Source organism: Tachyglossus aculeatus, chromosome 27, assembly GCF_015852505.1.
Source record: "Tachyglossus aculeatus isolate mTacAcu1 chromosome 27, mTacAcu1.pri, whole genome shotgun sequence".
Taxonomy (NCBI): domain Eukaryota; kingdom Metazoa; phylum Chordata; class Mammalia; order Monotremata; family Tachyglossidae; genus Tachyglossus; species Tachyglossus aculeatus.
In genome coordinates, this window is record NC_052092.1 from 5246932 (window position 1) to 5273388 (window position 26457).

Sequence of the window (26457 nt, forward strand, 5' to 3'; positions counted from 1 at the left end):
GATCAGATCCTTGGGAAGAGCAGGGTAATCAGGTAGGTAGGTAGGCAGGTAAGTGGAGAGGGGGTGTGTGTGTCTGTGTTAGTGTACGTGTGTATGGGTGTTGGGGGTGGGGGAGAGGGAGCCTTGAGACTGCCCTTGGGTTGCTTTGGGCCTGCTCTGCGCTCCAGGGACAGGAAGGAGTCAGATGAGGGTTTCTGGAAACCTCCTTCCCTTCCCCACAGCACCTGTATATATGTATATATGTTTGTACATATTTATTACTCTATTTATTTATTTTGCTTGTACATATCTATTCTATTTATTTTGTTTTGTTAATATGTTTGGTTTTGTTCTCCGTCTCCCCCTTCTGGACTGTGAGCCCACTGTTGGGTAGGGACTGTCTCTATATGTTGCCAACTTGTACTTCCCAAGCGCTTAGTCCAGTGCTCTGCACACAGTAAGCGCTCAATAAATACGATTGATTGATGGATTGATTGGAAAGGAGGCGGGTGGCCGGGCCAGTGTGAGGAGTTGCAGGGCCTGGGCCCCGAGGGTGGTGGGATCACCTGCCCCGCTGCTTCAGGGTGGGTGGGATCTGCCTGCTGCCAGGAGCTGGGCACTCGCCTCTGGGAGCTGAGCCCCCCGGGGGGTGGGTGGGGGGGCGGAGGGATGGGAGCTCTCTCAGAGGCAGAGGCGGATCCAGGTCAGGAGAGGGGTCCCCTTAGGCCCTGGGGGTCCAGGTGGGTTTGGCTGGGCCAGCCCAAGGGGGTCCGGGCGCCCCGAGGCTGGGGGCTCCAGGTGGCAGCCAGAGTTGGGTGGGGGGGGACGAGGCCTAGCCCGCCTCACCGCCACCCCCTCCTTACCCCGCCCCTCTGGCTCCCGGTGATTAGGGCGAAGGCCTGGCCAGGGCCGGAGGTGGGGGAGGGATCAATGGGATTATTATGGGCTGCCTGGCTGGAAGGGGGCTGGGAATGGGATGGGACGGGACCCCCGGCTGCCTCCCGGGGGCATTATGAGATGCCAGGCTGACCGGCTGCTCCTGGCGATTATTAGGGGCTATCGGGGTGGGGGGAGCGATCATTAGGGGCTATCGGGGTGGGGGGAGCGATTATTAGGGGCTGCCTGCCCAGTGGGGAGACAGCAGGGGGTTGGGCCCTTGGCCAGCCCCTGGGGCTGGGGCTGATCATCGGAGGGGGGGATGATTGCTGGGGGGGTGGGAGGGGAGGGGAGGGGGTCATTATTATGGGATGGTGACCCCGCTGTACAGTGACACGTGACTCTGTGTGTGTGTGTGTGTGTGTGTGTGTGTGTGTGTGTGTGTGCGCGCGCGCGCATTCAGAGGAGGGTGGGAGGGGCCCAGGGGATAGTCCGGGGGGACTGGACAACGGCCCCAGAAGGGCCCCCTTTTTATGGGACGTCGGGACCCAAAAGGGGGGGATTGGGTTATTATGGGATGTGTGTGTGTGTGTGTCGGGGGGGATCTCTGAGTGGCCGTTATTGAGGAGGGCGAAGGTGGGGGGGGTGGGAGTGTATGCGGGGGATATTATGGGATGTCAGGCTGGGGGTGGCGGGAGGGTGGTTATTATGGGATGCCTGTGGGGGATGGGCTGAGTATTATGGGATGTGAGGCCGGAGTGCGGGGAGCGGGGGGGGGATCATTATGGGATGGCCGCGGGGAGGGCAGGGCGAGGGATCATTATGGGATGGCAGTCCCAATTGGGGGGGGGGTCGTCAGGAAAGTGGCTATTATGGGCTGTCTGGAGGGGACAAGGGGGTGGGGGTTATGGGATGCCCACCCATCATACATGTGTTTGGAAGTTTTGTGCGCGCGTGTGTGTGTGTGTGTGTGTGTGTGTGTAAAAGGGGGGGTGCTGGTGAGTATTATGGGATGCCCAGGAGGTGGGCGGTTGTCGGGGTGGCGCGCTCGCGCGCGCGCGCCCTCCAAGGGGGCGGGGCCTCCGGTTGCCGGGGCGACGAGGGGGCGGGGGTTGCCGGGGCGACCCGGGGAGGAGGGTGGTGGTAGGAGCGGAGCGGTGCGGAGGGGAGCGGGGGTGGCGGCGGCGGCGGCGGCGGCCGGCGGGGGGGGGGGGGGGGAGGTGGGGAGACTATTATGGGCTGGCGGCGGGGGGGCGGGGCCTGCGCGCTGGGATTTCCCGGCCGGTGTTTCGGGCCCTTTAAGAGGCGAAGCCGGAGCCGGAGCCATTTTCCCCCCTTCGGCCGCGGCGGTGCCGACGAGCCGGACCCGGACCCGGACCCGGACCCGCAGCCCGGGACCCCCGGGACAGACCCCCGAGCCGGGCAACACCGGACCGGCCGCGGCTACGGGGTGAGGAGGACGAGCAGGAGGAGGAGGAGGAGGAGTTGGGGGCGGGCCTGGGGGAATGGGGGTCACTCCCCTCCCCAACCCCCATACAGCCCCCCCTTGGTACCCGTGACCCCTGACCCCTGGACCCGGGGTTTGGGGTGGGGGGGGATGTGCCCCCCTGGGGGCCGGTTTCCCCCAATGCCCCGCTCCCTTCCCCGGGTGCCCTCGGGGACACGTGGCCCGGGCCGCAGCCCCCCGCCCCCGTGACCTTGGGTCAGTGGGTCCGGCTCCTGGCCCCCCCCCCCCCATCCCGGAGCTGGAGCCGCTCCCCTCCTCCCCCCGGGGGAAGGGGGCTAAGGGAGGCCTCGGGGGGGGGGGCTTCGTGTGTCTGTGTATGTGTGTGTGTGTGCGTGCGAATGGGGAGGGGGTCCCCTCTCCCTGGGGTCCCCTCTCCCTTGTCCCCTCTCCCAAGTAGCCTAAAGAAGTAAGTTGCGGTCCCGCGGCGTTGGGTGGGCCTGCCCCCCAAGGGGGACACGTCCCTAACTGACGTCTCCCCCCCTCCCCCCCTCCCCCCCCCGCCGTCGGGGTCGTTGTCGGCGCAGTGAACCGGGAGGGCGGCAGGAGGAGGAGGCGGCAGGCGGCGGCGGCGGGGATGGCGTCGGGCCTCGGCTCCCCGTCCCCCTGCTCCGCCGCCAGCGACGAGGACGACATGGACGCGCTGCTCAACCACAGCCTCCCCCCGACCCACCCAGGTAACCGCCGCCGCCGGCTGCCAAGTCTGCCGAACAAACTGCGCCAAGTTTGGGAGGTGGGCCGGCGGCAGCAGGCGGGCACCGGGGGGGGGGCTCTCCGGGGGCAGCCGTCACGGGGCCCTCCGGACGGGGGTCAGGCCTTGGGTGGTCGCCCCCCGAGGGGCCACCCCTCCCCCGGCTGGGCCCAGCCCAGCTGCCCTCCGCCTTCTGGGATCGGGGCCTGGCTCCCAGAGCTGGGAAGGTCGCGGGTGGGGACGGGGACGGGGGAGCAGGTGGCTGGGCTGCAGGCCCCCGCCCTCCCTCTCCCTCCCTCCCTCTCCAAGTAGGGAGTGCCCCCTTCCTTCCCCAACCCCCCCAGAGGGGCCCGGATTGCTTCATCCGCTCTGCCCCCCCCCAGGGTTGGTGTCTACCCACCCCAGGGGCAGCGCTGGCCGGCAGCGGGGCCGTCTCCCAAGGTGAACTCTGCCCCAAGTTGTTTCGTGACCCGGTTTTTCCGCTTTGCCACACCCCATTCCTGCCCCTCTCCCAAATCTTCCCCGAGATCTCAACCGGCCGCCGGGTCGGCGCGTTGCCCGCCCCCGCGGTCGACGGGGGTGCCTTGCCCGGGGAGAGGAGGGCACCCTGCCCTGGTGTTGGTCAGCGGAGGGGGGCCCTGGGGGTGGCGCCCCCCACGTGGGGTCTGTCCGGTTCGGGTGCCTCGATTCCCTCCGGGGCCCTGGAGGCCGCTGGCACCCCGTCGGTGGCAGGGGAAGGACTCTCCTGGGCCACTGTGGCTGCCCTTGTGCCCAGGGGGTTTCAGGGAGGGAGAGGTGTAGAGACCACTACTAAAGAGAGTCTGGGCTCCGGTGGCAGGGGAAGGATTCTCCTGGGCCACTGTGGCTGCCCTTGTGCCCCGGGGGTTTCAGGGAGGGAGAGGTGCAGAGACCACCACTAAGGAGAGTCGGGGAATGTGTGTATGTATGGGGGCAGGGGTGGACGACACCCTGGGCCCCCTGCCCCCGCTGGGTGTGGCGACCCTCCTCTCCCACCACCATCCCTCGACATACACGGTGGCTCGTTGGCCGTCCCTCAGAGCTGCCAGCCCCAAAGGGGTGGTAGTGGGCAAGGGGCGACGGTCAGGTGAGCAGCAATGTGGTCCCAGGGACAGGTCGTGCTGCCTTCCTTTCCCTCCCGCCCCCTCTCCCCTTCCCCCTCCCCCTCCAGTCACTTCCTGCCTGGCCTCTGTCGCTGCTGGGTGCCCTGGGCAGGCTGCTGTGGTCAGGAGCCATTTTCCCTCCCCCTCCGCCCCCCCTCCCCCCCCTGCTCCTGGCTGGCTCTGGCTGGGCGATGGGCGGGGGTGGCCGCCACAGCCGGGCCAGAGGGAGGGAGCTGGTGTGGATTTCTGTCACAAAGGAGCGGCCAGCAGCCTGCCTTCCCCCTCCCCCGAGCACGCCCACCCCCAGCCCCCCACCCCCACACGCTCTCCTTCCAAACCTCCCCCCTCCCCCCTGCCCGTCAACCCCACACATAACCCCAGGCTTTGTGTGAGTGCCTGGGGGGGGGGGAGGGGGGAGCCAGATGGGTGGGGGAGGGGCGGCGGGGGTGGGGGGGCGACAGCTGGAAGGGTTTGGACCCTGGGGGATGGGTGGATTGCCGCCCTGGGGAGGCTGGGAAGGAAGCTTGGTTGGGGGGGGTGCCCTATCCGGCCGGGCACCGGGTGCCCGGTGGCAGTTACGGAGCCGTTAGCCGAGCCCGGGCTCTGGTGGCTTTGAGCCGTGGCGGGCTCGAGGAGGTGGGGTTCGGCCGCCACCTCGCCCCGTGACCGTTTCCAGTTGGGCCGAGGGCACCGCTGGGGGAAGCCCTGGTGCCCGCGGTCCTGTGCTGGGCCGGCGGACCGTTCGGCTGGACTCCACTGGGTCCAGGGCCACCGGTCTTTTCTCCCTCTGCCTCATCTGGTCAGCCTTGCCCTAGTGCAGCCCCGTGGGGGTGGAGGGTTGGGGGGGAATGGGGTGGACACCCCGCCACTGGGGACGAGGGGGCCTGTGCTTGGGGGTCCGGGTGAAGGCAGGGGATCTGGGCTCACGTCCAACCGGCGTGCCGGCACCCGCCTGGAGGTCCTGGGCCGGGCGGCCCATTCCGAGGGCTCACCCGTCTCTTCGGGCTCACCCCCAGGGAACGAAGAGGATCCTGAGGAGGACCTATCCGAAGCCGAGGCTCCCAAACTAAAGAAGAAGAAGAAACCCAAGAAGCCCCGTGACCCCAAAATCCCCAAGAGCAAGAGGCAGAAAAAGGAGGTGAGTGGTCGCTGGGGTCTGGGGCTCGGCGGGACGGTGGGGGACTGGCAAGGCGGGGTGGGGGGTGGCGTATTTGGGTCTCCCTCCCCTCCGTCTCCATCCCGTGTGCTTGCGCCGGCAGCTGGGGGACAGCTCGGGGGAAGGACCCGACTTCGTAGAGGAGGACGATGAGGCGGCGCTGCTGCGCTCGGACAGCGAGGGCAGCGACTACACCCCCGGCAAAAAGAAGAAGAAGAAGATCGGCCCCAAGAAGGAGAAGAAGAGCAAGTCGAAGCGGAAAGAGGAGGAGGACGACGATGATGACGACGACGACACCAAGGTGGCCTCTGCCGCCTTCCCCCTCCCCCCGCCCCCTCCCACTTTTCCGGTCCATCAATTAATCAATCGCTTATTCGCTGGTAGTTAGTGCTCGGCGGTGGGCAGGGCGCAGTTCTCTGGACAGTACAGTAATCCATCAGTCAGTGGTATCTGTTGGGTGCCTGTTATGCGTAGAGCACCGTACTAAGCGCTTGGGAAAGCACAACAGAAGTAACGGATGTGCTCCCCGCGCGTGATGAGCTTACGGTGTAGAGGGGTATCGTACCATAGAAGCGAAAGATATCACCCCCTCCCAGTCCCCGTCCTGCACCTCAATTCGCCCCTTCCACGTCTGCCTCGGACCCTTTTCTGGCGCCCGCCGGGCCGGGGCCGGGCGGGGCTTCTGACCCTTCTTCCCCTGCCCAGGAGCCCAAATCCTCGGGTCAGTTGCTGGAGGACTGGGGCATGGAGGACATCGACCACGTGTTCTCCGAAGAGGATTACCACGCCCTCACCAACTACAAGGCCTTCAGCCAGTTTGTCCGGTGCGTGGCGGGGTCGGACCGGGCGGGCGGGGAGTCCTCCCTCCCTCTCACCGTCGAGGCCCCTTGACCGGCTCGTCCTCCCGCCCCCAGGCCCCTGATCGCCGCCAAGAACCCCAAGATCGCCGTCTCGAAGATGATGATGGTGCTGGGGGCCAAGTGGCGGGAGTTCAGCACCAACAACCCGTTCAAGGGCAGCTCGGGGGCGTCAGTGGCGGCGGCCGCGGCGGCGGCCGTGGCCGTGGTGGAGAGCATGGTCACGGTCAGCGAGGTCGTCGCGCCTCCGCCGCCCGTGGAAGTGCCCATCCGCAAGGCCAAGACCAAGGAAGGCAAAGGTGGGCGGGGCGCAGGGCCGGGCTTGGGTCGTGTGGGACCCGGGTCTGTTGGGGGGGTGGCAGGCCTTGGCCGAGGGTCCGTCTGCGAGTCTGAGTACCCGCTCTCTCCCCTCTTGCCCTCAGGGCCAAATGCCCGGCGGAAGCCCAAAGGCAGCCCCCGAGTGCCCGACGCCAAGAAGCCCAAACCCAAGAAGGTGGCACCCTTGAAGATCAAGCTGGGTGGCTTCGGCTCCAAGCGCAAACGGTCTTCGGTGAGGCGCCCTCCCGCTCTTCCCCGCTCCTCGCCCCCCCCCGGGGGACCGCTGGGTGGGTGGCCCCTTGGGCATCATCGTCTCCCCCCCGTGCGGCCCCCACGTTAACCCTCCCGCGTCCCTCTCCTCCCCCTCCCGCCCGGCCAGAGCGAGGACGACGACCTGGATGTGGAATCGGACTTTGACGACGCCAGCATCAACAGCTACTCCGTCTCGGACGGCTCCACCAGCCGAAGCAGCCGTAGCCGCAAGAAGCTCCGCGCCAGCAAGAAGAAGAAGAAAGGTGGGCGGGGGCCGGGTTGCGGGGAGGGGCCGGGGGCCGGGGCAGGGGAGACGACCGGGCCAGTGGGCAGGGCCAACGGACCTCCGTAAATAAGCACGGGTCCCGTTCGCGGGGGTGGGGTGTCCAGGCGAGGAGGAGGTGACGGCTGTGGATGGCTACGAGACAGACCACCAGGACTACTGCGAGGTGTGCCAGCAGGGCGGGGAGATCATCCTGTGCGACACTTGCCCCCGCGCCTACCACATGGTCTGCCTGGACCCAGACATGGAGAAAGCCCCCGAGGGCAAGTGGAGCTGCCCCCACTGTGTGAGTGCCCCGGGTCTGGGGAGGGCGGGCCCACTCAAGGCTGAACGGAGCCCCCGTTCCCCCACCGGGAGAAACCGGGTATCCGAGTGGGGCGGAGGGTGGACCCTGGGTTGAAACCGCGCTGCCTCCCTTTGCAGGAAAAGGAGGGGATCCAGTGGGAGGCCAAGGAGGACAACTCGGAGGGGGAGGAGATCCTGGAGGAGGTGGGGGGCGACGCGGAGGAGGAGGATGACCACCACATGGAGTTCTGCCGCGTGTGCAAGGACGGCGGGGAGCTCCTCTGCTGCGACACCTGCCCCTCGTCCTACCACATCCACTGTCTCAACCCGCCGCTGCCCGAGATCCCCAACGGCGAGTGGCTGTGCCCCCGCTGCACGGTGGGTGCCCGCGAGCCGCTCGTGCGGCGCGGTTGGTCCCCGGTGCTTGGCACGCGGCTGCCGCTTCTCGCCCGGAGCCGGGAGGGGTGGGGGAGAGGGGCGGGGAGTTGGTGGGGGTTCACATGCCAGCCCAGAACGGCCTGTCCCGCCTCGCCTCAGTCTTGCCTCAGCGCCCTGCCCCCGTGGGAAACCGGCCTGGCTTAACGGGGCCGCGGCCGAGGAGGCTGGAGGGGTGGGGGGGTTTGGGGGAGCGGGTCCCAGCTAGACCCGTTCTGGCTGGGCGCGGGCTGGCACTCAGACCCTGTCCCCGTCCCTCAGTGCCCCTCGCTGAAAGGCAAAGTGCAGAAGATCCTCATCTGGAAGTGGGGCCAACCGCCTTCGCCCACGCCGGTGCCCCGGCCCCCCGACGCGGACCCCAACATGCCCTCTCCGAAACCCCTGGAGGGGCGGCCCGAGAGGCAGTTCTTCGTCAAGTGGCAGGGCATGTCTTACTGGCACTGCTCCTGGGTGTCGGAGCTGCAGGTGCGTGGGCGGGGGGGTCGAGGGGCGGGGCGAGGACGCTCTCCAGAAGCCGAGGGGCGGGGGAAAGGCGCGCCCGAGGCCGGAGGAGCCCACCCCGCTCTTTGCGCCCCCGCAGCTGGAGCTGCACTGCCAGGTGATGTTCCGAAACTACCAGCGCAAGAACGACATGGACGAGCCGCCCTCCGGCGACTTCGGGGGCGAGGAGGAGAAGAGCCGCAAGCGCAAGAACAAGGACCCCAAGTTCGCTGAGATGGAGGAGCGGTTCTACCGCTACGGCATCAAGCCCGAGTGGATGATGATCCACCGCATCCTCAACCACAGGTGGCGGGGGCCGCGGGGGCGGGCCGGCGCTTGGGGGTGCCAACCGGAGGGGAGGCTCTCTTGCCCCCCCGCGACGCCCCGCTGACCGTGCCTCTTCCGGCCTCGCAGTGTGGACAAGAAGGGTCACGTCCACTACCTGATCAAGTGGCGTGACCTGCCCTACGACCAGGCCTCCTGGGAGAGCGAGGACGTGGAAGTGCAGGACTATGACCTGTTTAAGCAGGGCTACTGGAACCACAGGTGAGCGCTGGGGGCTGTCGGGCGGCCGGGGGCGGTGTCCCCGGGGGGGCTGGGGGAGGGCCTGGCGGGACCACCTCCTGACGGGCCCGCCCCCCCCGCCCCCCTGCAGGGAGCTGATGCGGGGCGAGGAAGGCCGGCCGGGCAAGAAGCTCAAGAAGGTGAAGCTGAGGAAGTTGGAGCGGCCACCCGAGACCCCCACGGTGGATGTGAGTGGCGGGGGCCGCCTGTGGGGGCTGAGGGCGCGGGGCGGGGCAGGGGGTGAATCATGGCAAGAAGGACTGAGGCCTAATAGCAAGGGCTTGGGAGTCGGGGGACCTGGGTTCTAATTCCGGCTCTGCCTCTCGTCTGCTGTGTGGCTTTGGGCAAGTCACTTCACTCCTCTGGGCCTCGGTTACCTCATCTGTTAAATGGGTGAAAATTGTGAGCCCCCTGTGGGGTGGGACTGGGTTCAACCTGATGGCCTTGTATCTAGTCACTTTACTCCTCTGGGCCTCAGTTACATCATCTTTAAAATGGGGGTGAAAATTGTGAGCTCCTTGTGGGGTAGGGACTGTGTTCAACCTGATGGCCTTGAATCTAGTCACTTCACTCCTCTGGGCCTCAGTTACCTCATCTGTAAAATGGGGATGAAAATTGTGAGCCCCCTGTGGGGTGGGACTGTGTTCAACCTGATGGCCTTGTATCTAGTCACTTCACTCCTCTGGGCCTCAGTTACCTCATCTTTAAAGTAGGGGTGAAAACTGTGAACTCTTTGTGGGGTAGGGACTGTGTTCAACCTGTTGGCCTTGTATCTAGTCCCTTCACTCCTCTGGGCCTCAGTTACCTCATCTGTAAAAGGGGGGTGAAAATTGTGAGCCCCCTGTGGGATAGGGACTGTGTTCAACCCGATGGCCTTGTATCTAGTCACTTCACTCCTCTGGGCCTCAGTTACCTCATCTGTAAAATGGGGGTGAAAATTGTGAGCCCCCTGTGGGGATAGGGACTGGGTTCAACCCGACGGCCTTGTATCTAGTCACTTCACTCCTCTGGGCCTCAGTTACCTCATCTGTAAAATGGGGGTGAAAATTGTGAGCCCCCTGTGGGGTAGGGACTGGGTTCAACCTGATGGCCTTGTATCTAGTCACTTCACTCCTCTGGGCCTCAGTTACCTCATCTGTAAAAGGGGGGTGAAAATTGTGAGCCCCCCTGTGGGGTAGGGACTGGGTTCAACCTGATGGCCTTGTATCTAGTCACTTCACTCCTCTGGGCCTCAGTTACCTCATCTGTAAAAGGGGGGTGAAAATTGTGAGTCCCCTGTGGGGTAGGGACTGGGTTCAACCTGATGGCCTTGTATCTAGTCACTTCACTCCTCTGGGCCTCAGTTACCTCATCTGCAAAAGGGGGGTGAAAATTGTGAGTCCCCTGTGGGGTAGGGACTGTGTTCAACCTGATGGCCTTGTATCTAGTCACTTCACTCCTCTGGGCCTCAGTTACCTCATCTGTAAAATGGGGGTGAAAATTGTGAGCCCCCTGTGGGGTAGGGACTGGGTTCAACCTGATGGCCTTGTATCTAGTCACTTCACTCCTCTGGGCCTCAGTTACCTCATCTGTAAAATGGGGATGAAAATTATGAGCCCTCTGTGGGATAGGGACTGTGTTCAACCCGATGGCCTTGTATCTAGTCACTTCACTCCTCTGGGCCTCAGTTACATCATCTTTAAAATGGGGGTGAAAATTGTGAGCTCCTTGTGGGGTAGGGACTGTGTTCAACCTGATGGCCTTGAATCTAGTCACTTCACTCCTCTGGGCCTCAGTTACCTCATCTGTAAAAGGGGGATGAAAATTGTGAGCCCCCTGTGGGGTGGGACTGTGTTCAACCTGATGGCCTTGTATCTAGTCACTTCACTCCTCTGGGCCTCAGTTACCTCATCTTTAAAGTAGGGGTGAAAACTGTGAGCTCTTTGTGGGGTAGGGACTGTGTTCAACCTGTTGGCCTTGTATCTAGTCCCTTCACTCCTCTGGGCCTCAGTTACCTCATCTGTAAAAGGGGGGTGAAAATTGTGAGCCCCCTGTGGGATAGGGACTGTGTTCAACCCAATGGCCTTGTATCTAGTCACTTCACTCCTCTGGGCCTCAGTTACCTCATCTGTAAAATGGGGGTGAAAATTGTGAGCCCCCTGTGGGGATAGGGACTGTGTTCAACCCGACGGCCTTGTATCTAGTCACTTCACTCCTCTGGGCCTCAGTTACCTCATCTGTAAAATGGGGGTGAAAATTGTGAGCCCCCTGTGGGGTAGGGACTGGGTTCAACCTGATGGCCTTGTATCTAGTCACTTCACTCCTCTGGGCCTCAGTTACCTCATCTGTAAAAGGGGGGTGAAAATTGTGAGCCCCCTGTGGGGTAGGGACTGGGTTCAACCTGATGGCCTTGTATCTAGTCACTTCACTCCTCTGGGCCTCAGTTACCTCATCTGCAAAAGGGGGGTGAAAATTGTGAGCCCCCTGTGGGGTAGGGACTGGGTTCAACCCGATGGCCTTGTATCTAGTCACTTCACTCCTCTGGGCCTCAGTTACCTCATCTGTAAAATGGGGGTGAAAATTGTGAGCCCCCTGTGGGGATAGGGACTGGGTTCAACCCGATGGCCTTGTATCTAGTCACTTCACTCCTCTGGGCCTCAGTTACCTCATCTGTAAAATGGGGGTGAAAATTGTGAGCCCCCTGTGGGGTAGGGACTGGGTTCAACCTGATGGCCTTGTATCTAGTCACTTCACTCCTCTGGGCCTCAGTTACCTCATCTGTAAAATGGGGGTGAAAATTGTGAGCCCCCTGTGGGGTAGGGACTGGGTTCAACCTGATGGCCTTGTATCTAGTCACTTCACTCCTCTGGGCCTCAGTTACCTCATCTGTAAAAGGGGGGTGAAAATTGTGAGTCCCCTGTGGGGTAGGGACTGTGTTCAACCTGATGGCCTTGTATCTAGTCACTTCACTCCTCTGGGCCTCAGTTACCTCATCTGCAAAAGGGGGGTGAAAATTGTGAGTCCCCTGTGGGGTAGGGACTGGGTTCAACCTGATGGCCTTGTATCTAGTCACTTCACTCCTCTGGGCCTCAGTTACCTCATCTGTAAAATGGGGGTGAAAATTGTGAGTCCCCTGTGGGGTAGGGACTGGGTTCAACCTGATGGCCTTGTATCTAGTCACTTCACTCCTCTGGGCCTCAGTTACCTCATCTGTAAAATGGGGATGAAAATTATGAGCCCCCTGTGGGATAGGGACTCTGTTCAACCCGATGGCCTTGTATCTAGTCACTTCACTCCTCTGGGCCTCAGTTACATCATCTTTAAAATGGGGGTGAAAATTGTGAGCTCCTTGTGGGGTAGGGACTGTGTTCAACCTGATGGCCTTGAATCTAGTCACTTCACTCCTCTGGGCCTCAGTTACCTCATCTGTAAAGTGGGGGTGAAAATTATGAGCCCCCTGTGGGATAGGGACTGTGTTCAACCTGATGGCCTTGTATCTAGTCACTTCACTCCTCTGGGCCTCAGTTACCTCATCTGTAAAAGGGGGATGAAAATTGTGAGCCTCCTGTGGGGTGGGACTGTGTTCAACGTGTTGGCCTTTTATCTAGTCACTTCACTCTTCTCTGGGCCTCGGTTACCTCATCTGTAAAATGGGGGTGAAAATTGTGAGCCCCCTGTGGGGTAGGGACTGGGTTCAACCTGATGGCCTTGTATCTAGTCACTTCACTCCTCTGGGCCTCAGTTACCTCATCTTTAAAATAGGGGTGAAAATTGTGAGGTCTTTGTGGGGTAGGGACTGGGTTCAACCTGATGGCCTTGTATCTAGTAACTTAACTCCTCTGGGCCTCAGTTACCTCATCTGTAAAAGGGGGGTGAAAATTGTGAGTCCCCTGTGGAGTAGGGACTGAGTTTAACCTGGTGGCCTTGTATCTATCCCAGTGCTTGGCACATAGTAAGTGCTTAATAAAAAATAAAGCACAGGCCTGATGGAGGGGAGGGGGGCAGAAGCAGCCCGACTAGTGCTTCTGAGGAAGTGGGGGTTCACGTAGCCCCGGGAGCAGACGTTGGAGGGCTTCTTCCCCGCCCCCCGCTGACTACTGCAGACGAGTACCTACTCGAGAGACGCAGGGCCGGCTCCTGACCCCCACCCCCCTCCTCACCCCACTGCAGCCGACGGTCAAGTACGAGCGTCAGCCCGAGTTCCTGGACGCCACGGGCGGGACCCTCCATCCCTACCAGATGGAAGGACTCAACTGGCTGCGCTTCTCCTGGGCGCAGGGCACCGACACCATCCTGGCCGACGAGATGGGCCTGGGCAAGACCGTGCAGACAGCCGTCTTCCTCTACTCTCTCTACAAGGAGGTGGGCGGCTGACGGGAGAGGGCCACGCGGGTGACCGGAGGGCTGGCGTGTGCGTGCGTATGTACACGAGATGGGTCTGTCCCCTGACGTTTTTTTCCCTCTCCTCCCCCCCACCCTCTTAGGGCCACTCGAAGGGCCCCTTCCTGGTGAGCGCACCTCTGTCCACCATCATCAACTGGGAGCGGGAGTTTGAGATGTGGGCGCCAGACATGTACGTGGTCACCTACGTGGGGGACAAGGACAGCCGCGCCATCATCCGCGAGAATGAGTTCTCCTTCGAGGACAACGCCATCCGGGGTGGCAAGAAGGCCTCGCGCATGAAGGTGAGGCGGGGGCGGACCGGGGTTGGTCCCGCTACAAACCAGCCTGCACGCTTGGCTCTTGTAATGCCAACCTTTTCACTGTGCCTCGATCTTGTCCATCTCTCCACCAACCCCTTGCCCGCGTGTCCTGCCTCTCGCCTGGAACGCCCTCCCTCCTCAAATCCGACAATCACTCTCCCGTGCTTCAAAGCCTTATTGAAGGCCCATCTCCTCCAAGAGGCCTTCCCTGACTCAGTCCTCCTTTCCTCTTCTCCCACTCTCTTCTGCCTCACCCTGACTTGCTCCCTTTATTGATCACCCCATCCCAGCCCCACAACCCTTACATAAAAACCTGTCATTTACTTATATTAATATCTGTCTCCCTCTCTGCATGCTGGGGGCAGGGAGCGTGTCCGTTTATTGTTGGATCATACTTTTCCCAACTGCCGAGTGCAGTCCTTGGCACACGGCAAGTGCTCAATAGGTATGATCGACTGACCCCCCCCCCCTTCCCTCCTCCCGCTTCCACCCCGGCAGAAGGAGGCCTCGGTGAAGTTCCACGTACTACTGACCTCCTACGAGCTGATCACCATCGACATGGCCATCCTGGGCTCCATCAACTGGGCCTGCCTCATCGTGGACGAGGCCCACCGGCTGAAGAACAATCAGTCCAAGGTGGGCACGGGGGACGAGCCAGCCGCCGGGTCCTTGCGTGGTCCCGGCCGGGCCCGTGGCTGAGTCTCCTGACCTTCCCCCCGTCCCATCCAGTTTTTCAGGGTCCTGAACGGCTACTCGCTTCAGCACAAGCTGCTGCTGACGGGGACCCCGCTGCAGAACAATCTGGAGGAGCTCTTCCACCTCCTCAACTTCCTCACCCCCGAGCGGTTCCAGTGAGTGCCCGCCCACCCTCCCGTCCGTCCGTCCGTCCGCCCGCCCCGTCCGGCGCGGTCTCAAGCCCCCGCCATCCCATGCCACTCCTCCCCTTCTCCAGCAACCTGGAGGGCTTCCTGGAGGAGTTTGCGGACATCGCCAAGGAGGACCAGATCAAGAAGCTGCACGACATGCTGGGCCCCCACATGCTGCGGCGACTCAAGGCGGACGTGTTCAAGAACATGCCCTCCAAGACCGAGCTGATCGTCCGCGTTGAGCTCAGCCCCATGCAGAAGTGAGTGACGGTATCGATGATGATGATGGCGTGTGTTAAGCGCTTACTGGGCGTCTACCACCATTGTGTTGGGGTAGCTACAAGTTCATTAGAGGAGCAGCGTGGCCTAGTGGAACGAGCACGAACCTGGGAATTGGAGGACCTGGGTTCTAATCCTGACTCAGCCAGTTGCTTGCTTTGTGACCTCGGGGAAGTCGCTTCGCTTCTCGGTGCTTCAGTTCTCCTGTTCCCCCTCAGTAGGAGTCATCATCATCAATTGTATTTATTGAGCGCTTACTGTGTGCAGAGCACTGTACTGAGCGCTTGGGAAGTACAAGTTGGCAACATACAAAGAGTCCCGTCTTTGAGTCCCGTGTGGGACAGGGAGTAGTTAACTTGTTAGTTAACCCCGTGCTTAAAACGGAGTTTGACACATAGTAAGCTCTTAACAAATACCGTTATTTAAAAAAACAGTCAAACACGGTCCCCGTCCCACTGGGGACTCACAGTCGGAGTAGGAGGAAGAACGGGCCTTGAATCTCCATTTTGTAGTTGAGGAAACTGAAGCCCAGAGAAGGGAAGTGGCCTGCCCAAGGTCACCCAGCAGGGAAGGGGTGGAGCTGGGATTACTGCCAGGCCCTTGCTCTGTCCCAATGGCCACACCGCTTCTCCGTGGGGGCTGGGGGCGGCCCTGGGCTCTGGGAAGGAGGTGCCGTGCTCCTGAGCCCTCCCCCGCTCCCACCACCGTCCAGGAAATACTACAAGTACATCCTGACCCGCAACTTCGAGGCCCTGAATGCGCGGGGCGGCGGCAACCAGGTGTCCCTGCTCAACGTGGTCATGGACCTGAAGAAGTGCTGCAACCACCCCTACCTCTTCCCCGTGGCTGCCATGGTACGTCCTTGGGACACGCGGGCACCCCCCTGCCCCGCGCCCTTCCCCGCCCTGCCAGCCCCCTCACCCCGTGACCCGCTGTGCATCCCCCCCGACCTCAGGAGGCCCCCAAGATGCCCAACGGCATGTACGACGGCAGCGCCCTGATCCGGGCCGCCGGGAAGCTGCTGCTGCTGCAGAAGATGCTCAAGAACCTGAAGGAAGGAGGCCACCGTGTGCTCATCTTCTCCCAGGTACCGGGCCCGCCCCGGCACGGGAGGGTAGCTGGGGTTGGGCAGGGCCGAGGCTGACCCCGTCCTCCCGCAGATGACCAAGATGCTGGACCTGCTGGAGGACTTCCTGGAGCACGAGGGCTACAAGTACGAGCGCATCGACGGCGGCATCACGGGGAACATGCGGCAGGAGGCCATCGACCGCTTCAACGGTGAGGAGCCGGGCCGGGCGACGCGCCTCGGGGGAGCGGCCCCCGGGTCCGGCCAGCCCCCGGCCGCCCTGACGGGCTCTTCTGTCCGCCCTCAGCGCCCGGTGCTCAACAGTTCTGCTTCCTGCTGTCCACCCGGGCCGGGGGCCTGGGCATCAACCTGGCCACGGCCGACACGGTCATCATCTACGACTCGGACTGGAACCCCCACAACGACATCCAGGTGAGCCCAGCGGCGGCGGCCACGGTTTGGCCCGTTGCGGGGGAGCGTCCGGGGAGGCCGGCCGGGCCCGCGGGGGGAGTTTCAGCGGGCCGCTGCCCCTCCTCTCCCACCCCGTGCCACAGGCCTTCAGCCGCGCCCACCGCATCGGGCAGAACAAGAAGGTGATGATCTACCGGTTCGTCACGCGGGCGTCTGTGGAGGAGCGCATCACCCAGGTGGCCAAGAAGAAGATGATGTTGACCCACCTGGTGGTGCGGCCCGGCCTGGGCTCCAAGACCGGCTCCATGTCCAAGCAGGAGCTGGACGACATCCTCAAGTTCGGCACCGAGGAGCTGTTCAAGGACGAGGCCACGGACGGGGGTGAGGAGGGGACCGGGCGGGGGCTCGGGCCGGGAGGAGGGGGCTCGGACGGGACGCCGGGGGCTGACCGGGGCCGGGCCCCGCGTGGCGTCCCTGCAGGAGGGGATAGCAAGGAAGGGGAGGACAGCAGCGTCATCCACTACGACGACAAGGCCATCGAGAGGCTGCTGGACCGGAACCAGGACGAGACGGAGGACACGGAGCTGCAGGGCATGAACGAGTACCTGAGCTCCTTCAAGGTGGCCCAGTACGTCGTGCGGGAAGAGGAGATGGGGGTGAGTGTCACGCCGGGGTGAGGGAGGTGCGGGTTGTAGCCGTGGGCCCGGGAGGTCGAGAGCAGGGCTCGTGTTTTCGGCAACGCTGCGCTCTCCCTTGCCGCCCCATCCTTCCGTCCGTCCCTCCCGTGTTCCCTGTCTGCTGGGGTCCCCTGAAGAAGGAGATGAGGGTCGGTGGTGGTGGGGAAGGGAAACTAGTTCCCTTGATTTATCTCCCCTCTCCTAGCCTCACAGCACTTACTTTCACATTTGTAATTTATTTATTTGCTTGCTCATATTAATAGTCCGTACCCTTCTCTAGACTGTAAATGTGTTAGGGGCTGGGAATGTTTCTGTTTATTGTTTTGGACTCTCCCAAGTACACAGTACAGTGCTTTGTGCACAGTAAGCACTCAATCAGTAGGATCGAATCGAATGAAAGGAGAGGATTTTGGGGGGCGACTAGAGCTCCGTGACGTAGTAACGTCGCCCAGTCCCAGCCTGGGCAGGATCCTGGGGAGGCCCCTACCCGCTCCTCTTCCCCATCTGGCCCAGGCTTCTTTCGTGGGCACCAGGACCCCTGGTAGACGCCATGCTGCCCTCTGCCCCCCACCAGACCCTGCCTCTTCCCACAGTGGCCCAGCACGGGCCACTTTTCCGGGGTCCACAGCCGCGCCCGAACACTCCCGGGGCCCTCCGGTCCATCCCGGGTTGGGGGAAGGACGGGACGCGGCCCCCCGAGCCCCGCTGAGTGCCGGCCCCTCCCTCCTGCCAGGAGGAGGAGGAGGTGGAGCGGGAGATCATTAAGCAGGAAGAGAGCGTGGACCCCGACTACTGGGAGAAGCTGCTGCGCCACCACTACGAGCAGCAGCAGGAAGACCTGGCCCGCAACCTGGGCAAGGGCAAGCGCATCCGCAAGCAGGTCAACTACAACGACGGCTCACAAGAGGACCGAGGTGGGTGCGCCCTCCGGGCCCCGCGCCGCCACCCCAACCATCTCACCTTGGCCTCTCACCCCCGGCTCTCCCCCTCAGATTGGCAGGACGATCAGTCCGACAACCAGTCCGACTACTCCGTGGCCTCGGAGGAAGGCGACGAGGACTTTGACGAGCGCTCGGAAGGTGAGGGTGGTGTCCGCCCCTCCCTCTCCCTCTCCCTCACCCCCGGATCGTGGTCCCAACTCACCCATCTCTCTCTCTCTTTTTCTCTCTCTTTCCCCTCATCCCACTGGCACAGCTCCCCGCAGGCCCAGCCGGAAGGGTCTGCGGAATGACAAGGACAAACCTCTGCCTCCGCTGCTGGCCCGCGTGGGCGGCAACATCGAGGTGAGGCCCCGCGGTGGCCCCTGCCCGGCGGGCGGGAGGCGGAGGGGCCGGGGGATCCTCCTCCTCCTCTCCACCCCGCTCACCGATCACCGTCCCACAGGTCCTTGGCTTCAACGCCCGCCAGCGCAAGGCTTTCCTCAATGCCATCATGCGCTACGGGATGCCGCCCCAAGACGCCTTCACCACGCAATGGCTGGTGCGGGATCTGCGGGGCAAGTCGGAGAAAGAGTTCAAGTGAGGGCCCGGGGGGCACCGGGCGGTGACGGGGGGACGCGACTAAGGGGTGGGGACTCCGGCTTCGCGGTGGATCGGAGCCGTCCGGCGTCGCTCCCGGCCGCCGCCGCCGCCTTGCCCGCTCACCCGTCTCCCTTCCTCAGGGCCTACGTCTCGCTGTTCATGCGGCACCTGTGTGAGCCGGGAGCGGACGGGGCCGAGACCTTCGCCGACGGCGTTCCCCGCGAGGGCCTGTCCCGCCAGCACGTGCTCACCCGCATCGGCGTCATGTCGCTCATCCGCAAGAAGGTGAGGGTGTTCCGTCTGGTCTCTCCCTCCCCCGACCTCCGGTCGCCGGCTCCAGCTGCTGGAGAGGGGCCGGACGGGGACCTCACCAGCCCCCCTTCCCCGTCCCCCAGGTCCAGGAGTTCGAGCACGTGAACGGACGCTGGAGCATGCCGGAGCTGGCCGAGGCGGAAGAGAACAAGAAGATGTCGCAGCCCGGCTCGCCCTCCCCAAAGACCCCCACGCCCTCCACCCCCGGAGACACGCAGCCCAACACGCCCGCCCCCGTCCTGCCCGCAGGTGAGGCCCCATTTTCCCCCATTCCCGGGCCCACGACGGCCCCAGTGAGCGTTTCCGGGACCTTGTATCTGTACTCACCCTGGGTTTGCGTTGAGGCGGGCCCGAGGCCTTGCCAGAGTGGCCCACTGAGAAGGGCGATGGGGATGGAGGGGTCAGTCTGGGAGTCCCGATGGCTCCTTCTCTGTGAAAATGGTCAGTGCCGAGAGGTGCCGGGCTCGGCAGCCGTCTCGGAGAGGTCGGCGACCACCTGCTGGGAGCCCAGCCCGCTTTGGCTCACAGTGTGGACCGGTGGGCACGAGCCACTGGGCTCCCCTGCCCCGTCCCCGTCCCGGCCCTTTCAGCTGCCCCCCTGTGCCGAACTGTGGCGGGGGGTGTCCGGGCAGGACACACAGTAACCCTAAGCCTCTCCGTTTAGGAGGGCCCCCCCGAGGCTGGGGGTGGCCCTTAAAGGCACGAGAGGACAAAGGGGTACAGGGGAGGGGGTCCCTCAGTCCGCCTTGCGCTCCCCGCCCGGGTCCGACTCTTCCCTGTGTGTTGGCAGAGGACGGGGTGAAGGTGGAAGAGGGGGCCGGCAGAGAGGAGGATGGGGCCGAAGGAGAGAAGGAGACGAAGCCTATGCCCTCAGAGGGGACTTCAGAGGTGAGAGCCCGGGGAGAGAAAGGGGGTTCCTCTGGCTTGTCCATCCGCCCATCCTCCGGGGCGTTGCCTGCCTCACCGGCTGCCCTCTCCGTCCCCAGGGCCTGCAGCCCCCTCCCCCTGCCTCCGAGGAGGAGAAGACCCCCGTGGAGCTCCCAGAGGGAGAGGAAAAGAAGGAGGAGCCCGGTGTTAAGGAGAGGCCAGAGGAGCCCATGGAAACAGAGACCAAAGGTCAGTTGTCCCCCGTCACCCAGGGAGGTCGGGCTGGGGGACCCCACGGGAAGGTGGTGTCACTGAGGCAGGCGGGGAGGGTCAGAGCGCTCCAGCAGGCTCGACCCCCACTTGCTTCCGCAGCTTCTACAGAGGTGGAGAAGGTGGAGGAGAAGCCGATTGTGGACCTAACCCCCATCGTGGTGGAGGACAAGGGTGAGTGTGGACAATGTGGCGGCCCATCGGGCGTGGGTGGGCCTGGGGAGCCCAGAGCAGCAGCGCGCCCAATCTGGCCCTCAGGAAGAGCAGAGAGAGTTGTGAGGAATACCAGATTTTGAGTGGTGGTCCGCCCTCCCCGGGGGGTCAGTCCCGTGCCCCTCGGCGGTTTGGGATGGACTCCGTCCCTGACTCCCCCTCAGCAATGCAGCACGGACGCTGTTTCGTGGATCTGTCCGGACCCCTGTGGACCTGGTGGCTTTTCCGGCTGCACGGCTCCCTATGGGAACAGATTTCCCCTGCTCCCCGCAGGTTGGGGGAAGATGTTTCCTGTGGCCCTCCAGCTCCCATGGGGGCCTCTCACCCCAGAGCCTGGGATTTGGGGAACAGCAGTTCCGTGTCTGCCATGTCCCCCTCCCCACCTTTCTGGTCCCGTAATTCCAGCCCTGCCCGGCCTGCGTCTGTCCAGACCGCAGAGCCCTGACCCTTCCCATTCAAAACCGCTCCGTCCCCACAAACATCCTGGGGCCGGAGCCAGGGCCGAGGGGGAGCTGACCCCGTCCCCTCTCCTGCCCACCCACAGAGGAGGAGAAGAAAGAGGACGAGGAGGAGAAGAAGGATGTCTTGCTGCAGAACGGGGAGACGCCCAGGGAACCGGGTGACGAGAAGCAGAAGAAAGCGGTCAAGCAGCGCTTCATGTTCAACATCGCCGACGGAGGCTTCACCGGTACGTGGGGCCCGGCGGGGATGCCCACCCTGCAAGGGGACTGGAGGCGAGGGCACCTCCTGGCACTGAAAGTGTAGCTGCCAAACCCACGAGTGCCACAAAGTGAGGTAGCCTACCCACTGGGCCAAACTCACCCGCCCCGTTGCCACCCCGCAGAGCTCCACTCGCTGTGGCAGAACGAGGAGCGGGCAGCCACCGTCACCAAAAAGACCTACGAGATCTGGCATCGGCGGCACGACTATTGGCTGCTGGCTGGCATCATCAAGTATCCTTGGCCCACCGTCCCGCGGGGGTCCGGGCGGGACTGGTGGGGAGGGGGCCGGGGGGCTGGCGAGAGGGCGGCGTCCAGGCTTCCTCCCCGCTTGGCTTCCTGAGCCCGCCCGCAGCCATGGCTACGCCCGGTGGCAGGACATCCAGAACGACCCACGCTACGCCATCCTCAACGAGCCCTTCAAGGGAGAGATGAACCGGGGCAACTTCCTGGAGATCAAGAACAAATTCCTGGCCCGCCGGTTTAAGGTGAGGGTCTGACGCGGGGGGCAGTTTCCTCCTGACCCCTTGGGCGCTGGGGCACCGGGGAGGGGGGCCACAGGTCCCTCGCAGGAGCCCTGGGTCGGAGAGCCGGTTAAGACATTTGACCGCCTTCCTTGGGCCTCCATCCCACCGTCTGTGAAATGGGAGATGAGGTCCCCGCTCTCCCTTCATTGATCTCTTCAGCTGGGAGCCCGACCCGATTAACTTGTTCCCACCCCAGCGCTTGGTGGAAACCGTAACCGAGAGGAGGCTTCCCGGGGTTGGGACCTCCCTTCTCCCCTGAAAACTGGAGCGTATCATCATCATCATCAGTCGTATTTATTGAGCGCTTACTATGTGCAGAGCACTGTACTAAGCGCTTGGGAAGTACAAATTGGCAACATATAGAGACAGTCCCTACCCAACAGTGGGCTCACAGTCTAAAAGGGGGAGACAGAGACCAAACATACTAACAAAATAAATAGAATAGATATGTACAAATAAATTAAATAAATAGAGTAAAAAAATATGTACAAACATATATACATATATATAGGTGCTGTGGGGAAGGGAGGGAGGTAAGATGGGGGGATGGAGAGGGGGACGAGGGGGAGAGGAAGGAAGGGGCTCAGTCTGGGAAGGCCTCCCGGAGGAGCGTATCTTTGCGGGGTTCCCGGTGGGAAGGGAAAGGGGCCGGGTGTTGACCGTTCTCCCGCCCGCCCCCCCAGCTCCTGGAGCAGGCCCTGGTGATCGAGGAGCAGCTGCGGCGGGCGGCCTACCTCAATATGTCCGAGGACCCCTCGCACCCCTCCATGGCCCTCAACACCCGCTTCGCCGAGGTGGAGTGCCTGGCCGAGAGCCACCAGCACCTGTCCAAGGAGTCCATGGCCGGCAACAAGCCCGCCAATGCCGTCCTGCACAAAGGTAGCCAGTGGCTGGCGGGTGTGCCTGGGCTACCCCGGGGGGCGGCCGGGGCCGGAGGCCCCGCGGGGACCGGTGACGGGGAGCGGAGGAAGAGCCACTGAGTAGCGCCTGTCCCCGCCGCCCCTCCCTCCCTCCCTCGTAGGCGTGGGGGGCACTGCCCGGCCCCCAGCCCCGGGGCTCCGGCCGCTCACCCCGCCCCCCCGCCCGCCCCGTGCAGTTCTCAAGCAGCTGGAGGAGTTGCTGAGCGACATGAAGGCCGACGTGACCCGGCTGCCGGCCACCATCGCCCGCATCCCCCCCGTGGCCGTGCGGCTGCAGATGTCCGAGCGCAACATCCTCAGCCGCCTGGCCAGCCGCGGCCCCGAGCCGCCCCCTCAGCCGGTAAGGACCCCTGCTCCCGGTGCGGAGGGGGGCAGCTCAATCCCCACCCTCTCCCCCTCTTCCGTCCGTGGTGCCCTGCCCCGTTCAGCCTCTGTCTTCCCTTTTAGTCATTAGCCATCCAGTCCGTCATACGTACTGAGCGCCTTCCGTGTGCCGAACACTGATCTAAGCGCTTGGGAGAGTGCAGTATAACAAACTTACATTCCCTGCCCACAATGAGCTTACCGTCTAGAGCGGGAGGCAGACATTAATAAAAAATTAGAGAAGCAGCGTGGTTCAGTGGAAAGAGCACGGGCTCTGGAGTCAGAGGTCATGGGTTCAAATTGCCAGCTGTGTGACTTTGGGCAAGTCGCGTAACTTCTCTGTGCCGCAGTCACCTCATCTGTAAAATGGGGATTAAGACCGTGAGCCCCCCTGTGGGACAACCTGATCACCGTGTAACCTCCCCAGCGCTTGGAACAGTGCTTTGCACGTAGTAAGCGCTTAATAAATGCTATCATTAAAAACAAATCGGTTAGAGATGCGTACACGAGCGTGTACTGAGTAGCCAAGCGTGTGTGCACAGGGCGCTTGGGGGAGGACGGTAGAGCCAGCGGACCTGATCCCTGCCCTCAACCGGCTTCTAGTCCAAAAGAGCCATGGGCAGGAAGAAGGAAGAGAGCCTGAGGGCGTGGGCACGCAAGTGCTCCCAGAGTGGAGCTTAAGGGAAATGGAAGTTGAGGGGATGGGGAGACCAGTCAGGGCAGGCTTCCTGGAGTTGTGGATTCAGCTGGACTTCGAACAAGGGGCGAGCAGCCCTCCGTCCGTCCGTCCGTCCGTCTGTGGGATGGGAAGGGGGAGGGAGGGGGGCCGGAACGAGAGGAGGAAGCCCGGTGCCTTGAACTGTCCCCTTCCTGCCCTTCCTGTGGCATCCTGCCTCTGCTAGCCTCCCCCAGGTCCCACGTCGTCCTCCTGCGTCATCCTGCCTCTGTGTTCAGCGCCCTTCCCACCCACCCCCACCCCTGCCATCCCTCCTCCCCCCTCCCTCCTCCTTCTGCTCCTCAGAAGCCCCCGGCCCGCGTCATCCCCCTGGCCGGGAATGCCCTCCCTCCGCACATCCCCCAAGCTGGCTCTCTTCCTCCCTTCAAAGCCCTACGGAGAGCTCACCTCCTCCAGGAGGCCTTCCCAGACTGAGCCCCCTCCTTCCTCTCCCCATCCTTCCCACCTTACCTCCTTCCCCTCCCCACAGCAACCGTATATCTGTCTGCATGTATTGCTAATATCTTTTGTCTGTCTCCCCCTTCTTGACTGTGAGCCCACTGTTGGGTAGAGACCGTCTCTATAGGTTGCCAACTTGTACTTCCCAAGCGCTTAGTCCAGTGCTCTGCACACAGTAAGCGCTCAATAAATACGGTTGAATGAATGAATGAATGAATGAATGAATGAATGAACAAGCCTCCTGCCTTTGTCCCCTCAGGTAGCCCAGCAGCAGTGAAGATTGGAAATGGGACACGGCCTGCGCCTCCGAGCAGGGACCCCCGCCCCCTCCCCACCATCGCCCATTTTTGTAAAGGAACAGCCTCCCTCCCGCCGGAGACTCAGAGCAGTAGCGCCGGCGCCAGCTGCGGGGACCGGGCACGGCCGCGTGGGCCCGCACCAAACACACACATACACAGAGTCACACGTCTGTTACACAACTCGGAGAAACGACCTGAAATCCGCCTCCCTCCCCCCACCCGCCCCCCTTTACTTTGGTTTATCCGCCCTCCCCGTCCCTTTTCCCCTTTCGGGGCAGGCCGGACCCCCGGGCGAGACACAGCTACCTCCGTCGGCGTCGTTTGAAGTACCAGGAAGCGAGCGGTTCCAGGCACTGGGCAGCCAGAAAGAAAGAGGGGAAAAAAAAGAAAAAATTCCCAAAAAAAAAAGAGTAAAGGAAAAAAAAAATCACCAAAAAAACCCCCCCACCATGAACTTGTTGATAAAAATGGCAAATAAAGGTTTCCTTGTATTTTAGTCCTCTGGTCTTGTGTGGGGCCGGCGGGCGGGGGCGAGGTGAGGCCTGCGGGGAGGGGACCGCGCATCCCCCCTCCGTCGGGGTCCTGCCCTGCCTTGGCTGCTGAGGTGGGCAACGTTAGGGTCTCCTCTCACCCTGCGGTAGTCCCCGGTCAGGCCCACCCATCGGGGTCTATCAAGGCCCTCCGGGACCCCCACCCCTCCACCCTCTTCTTCCCGGCCTGCCCCAGCTCCCTCCTGCTTCACCGAACGGCCTCCCTCTTCCCGGTCGGCAAAGCGGGACCAAGGTTCCGGAATAGGAGGCCTCGAGGGTCTGCCGGCCACCGTGGGGGTCCGGGCCTCTTCCTTGTAATATACTGTATTTATATGTAATGTTTATTTTCTGCTTGGGTCATGTTTCGCCTTTTAGATTGGAAGCTCCTTGGGAGCAGGGCCGGTGCGTGTGCTAAAGTGTACCCCCGACACCTCCAGTGCTATGCACCCTGTGGGCGCTCAATAAACTCGTGTTGATGACACTGGTGGTGTCCCTGCTAGCCATGGGAGGTCTGGGCCCGGCCGGGGTCACCCTGGCTCACTGCAGTCCCGCCTTCCCTCAACCTTCCTCCCCTGGGGACCTGGGCCCGGCTGGGAGGGTGGGTTAGTAATCAATCAATCAATCAATTGTATTTATTGAGCACTTACTGTGTGCAGAGCACTGTACTGAGCGCTTGGGAAGTCCAAGTTGGCAACCTATAGAGACGGTCCCTACCCAACAGTGGGCTCACAGTCTAGAAGGGGGAGACAGAGAACAAAACAAAACATATTAAAATGAATAGATATGTACAATCAATCAATCGTATTTATTGAGCGCTTACTGTGTGCAGAGCACTATACTAAGCGTTTGGGAAGTACAAGTTGGCAACATATAGAGACGGTCCCTACCCAACAGTGGGCTCACAGTCTAGAAGTCTACCTCACTTCTCTGTGCCTCAGTTCCCTCATCTGGAAAATGGGGATTAAGACTGTGAGCCCCCCACCTTGGGACAACCTGATCACCTTGTAACCTTTCCAGTGCTTAGAACAGTGCTTTGCATGTAGTAAGCGCTTAATAAATGCTATTACTCTATTATTACTCTATTATTACTCTATATTACTCTATTATCACTATTTATTTATCACTCTATTATTACTCTATTTATTACTCTATTTATTTATTTGTTTATTACTCTACTTTACCTGTACTTATCTATTCTATTTATTTTATTTTGTTGTATGTTTGGTTTTGTTCTCTTGTCTCCCCCTTTTAGACTGTGAGCCCACTGTTGGGTAGGGACTGTCTCTATATGTTGCCAACTTGGACTTCCCAAGCACTTAGTACAGTGCTCCGCACACAGTAAGTGCTCAATAAATACGATTGATTGATTGATTGATATATATAAAGAGAGAGAACTCGGGCTTGGGAGTGGGAAGGACCTAAGTTCTGCTGCCTGATCTTGGGCAAGTCAGTTAATTTCTAAAATGAGTGTTAAGAGTGGGAGCCCCCACTGATTACCTGATTACCTTGTATCAACCTCAGTGCTTAGAACAGTGCTTGGCACTTAGTAAGCACCTAGCAAATACCACAGAAAAAACTACACGGGGCTAAAGGGATGATGTCTTTTAGACTGTGAGCCCACTGTTGGGTAGGGACTGTCTCTATATGTTGCCAATTTGTACTTCCCAAGTGCTTAGTACAGTGCTCTGCGCACAGTAAGCGCTCAATAAATACGATTGATGATGATGATGATGGGGCCCGCGACCCCTTGGGTCCAGCTTTGGGGGGAGATGGGGCCAGTGACCCCGGAGGCCATTTGTGGGGTGATGGGTCTGATGACCCTAGTGAAAAGGTAGCCCCCCAAGATTGAGGGGAGATTTCTCTAGACCTAGACTGTGAGCCCACTGTTGGGTAGGGACCGTCTCTATATGTTCCTAATTTGTACTTCCCAAGCGCTTAGTCCAGTGCTCTGCACACAGTAA

At 62.0% G+C, this 26457-nt stretch overlaps 1 protein-coding gene and 1 non-coding gene across 6 annotated transcripts; both read left to right on the forward strand.

The window, feature by feature from the left end:
• The first annotated feature begins 2895 nt into the window (after positions 1-2895).
• On the forward strand, positions 2896-24462 carry CHD4 (chromodomain helicase DNA binding protein 4). Of its 5 annotated transcripts, none has more exons than XM_038767755.1 (39): positions 2896-3036; positions 5188-5309; positions 5431-5628; positions 6033-6151; positions 6242-6483; positions 6607-6734; positions 6882-7017; positions 7145-7323; positions 7461-7700; positions 8019-8222; positions 8338-8543; positions 8652-8783; positions 8893-8989; positions 12951-13142; positions 13265-13465; positions 13982-14119; positions 14213-14334; positions 14436-14609; positions 15341-15482; positions 15584-15715; positions 15789-15906; positions 16002-16126; positions 16249-16486; positions 16586-16761; positions 17516-17696; positions 17775-17861; positions 17977-18065; positions 18166-18299; positions 18443-18587; positions 18698-18863; positions 19405-19502; positions 19601-19730; positions 19854-19925; positions 20509-20652; positions 20809-20917; positions 21039-21171; positions 21894-22092; positions 22307-22470; positions 23927-24462. In XM_038767755.1, the coding sequence occupies exons 1-39, from the start codon at positions 2937-2939 to the stop codon at positions 23942-23944; spliced, it is 5730 nt and encodes a 1909-aa protein (XP_038623683.1). In that variant the 5' UTR covers positions 2896-2936; the 3' UTR covers positions 23945-24462. The 5 variants fall into 5 exon arrangements, with proteins under 5 accessions (XP_038623683.1, XP_038623684.1, XP_038623685.1 ...); XM_038767756.1 differs by having other exon boundaries at positions 21894-22089; XM_038767757.1 differs by having other exon boundaries at positions 17519-17696.
• On the forward strand, positions 19187-19328 carry LOC119946643. The gene has a single exon (XR_005456440.1).
• Positions 24463-26457: the final 1995 nt, after the last annotated feature.

What these genes read in the sequence shown, in the direction of transcription:
- CHD4 (XM_038767754.1), top strand. Translation starts at nt 2,937, where the DNA reads ATGGCGTCGGGCCTCGGCTCCCCGTCCCCCTGCTCCGCCGCCAGCGAC. An exon ending in GCCTTCAGCCAGTTTGTCCG is followed by an intron (nt 6,152 to 6,241) that starts GTGCGTGGCGGG and finishes TCCCGCCCCCAG; the next exon opens with GCCCCTGATCGCCGCCAAGA. An exon ending in GGCCATCGACCGCTTCAACG is followed by an intron (nt 15,907 to 16,001) that starts GTGAGGAGCCGG and finishes GTCCGCCCTCAG; the next exon opens with CGCCCGGTGCTCAACAGTTC.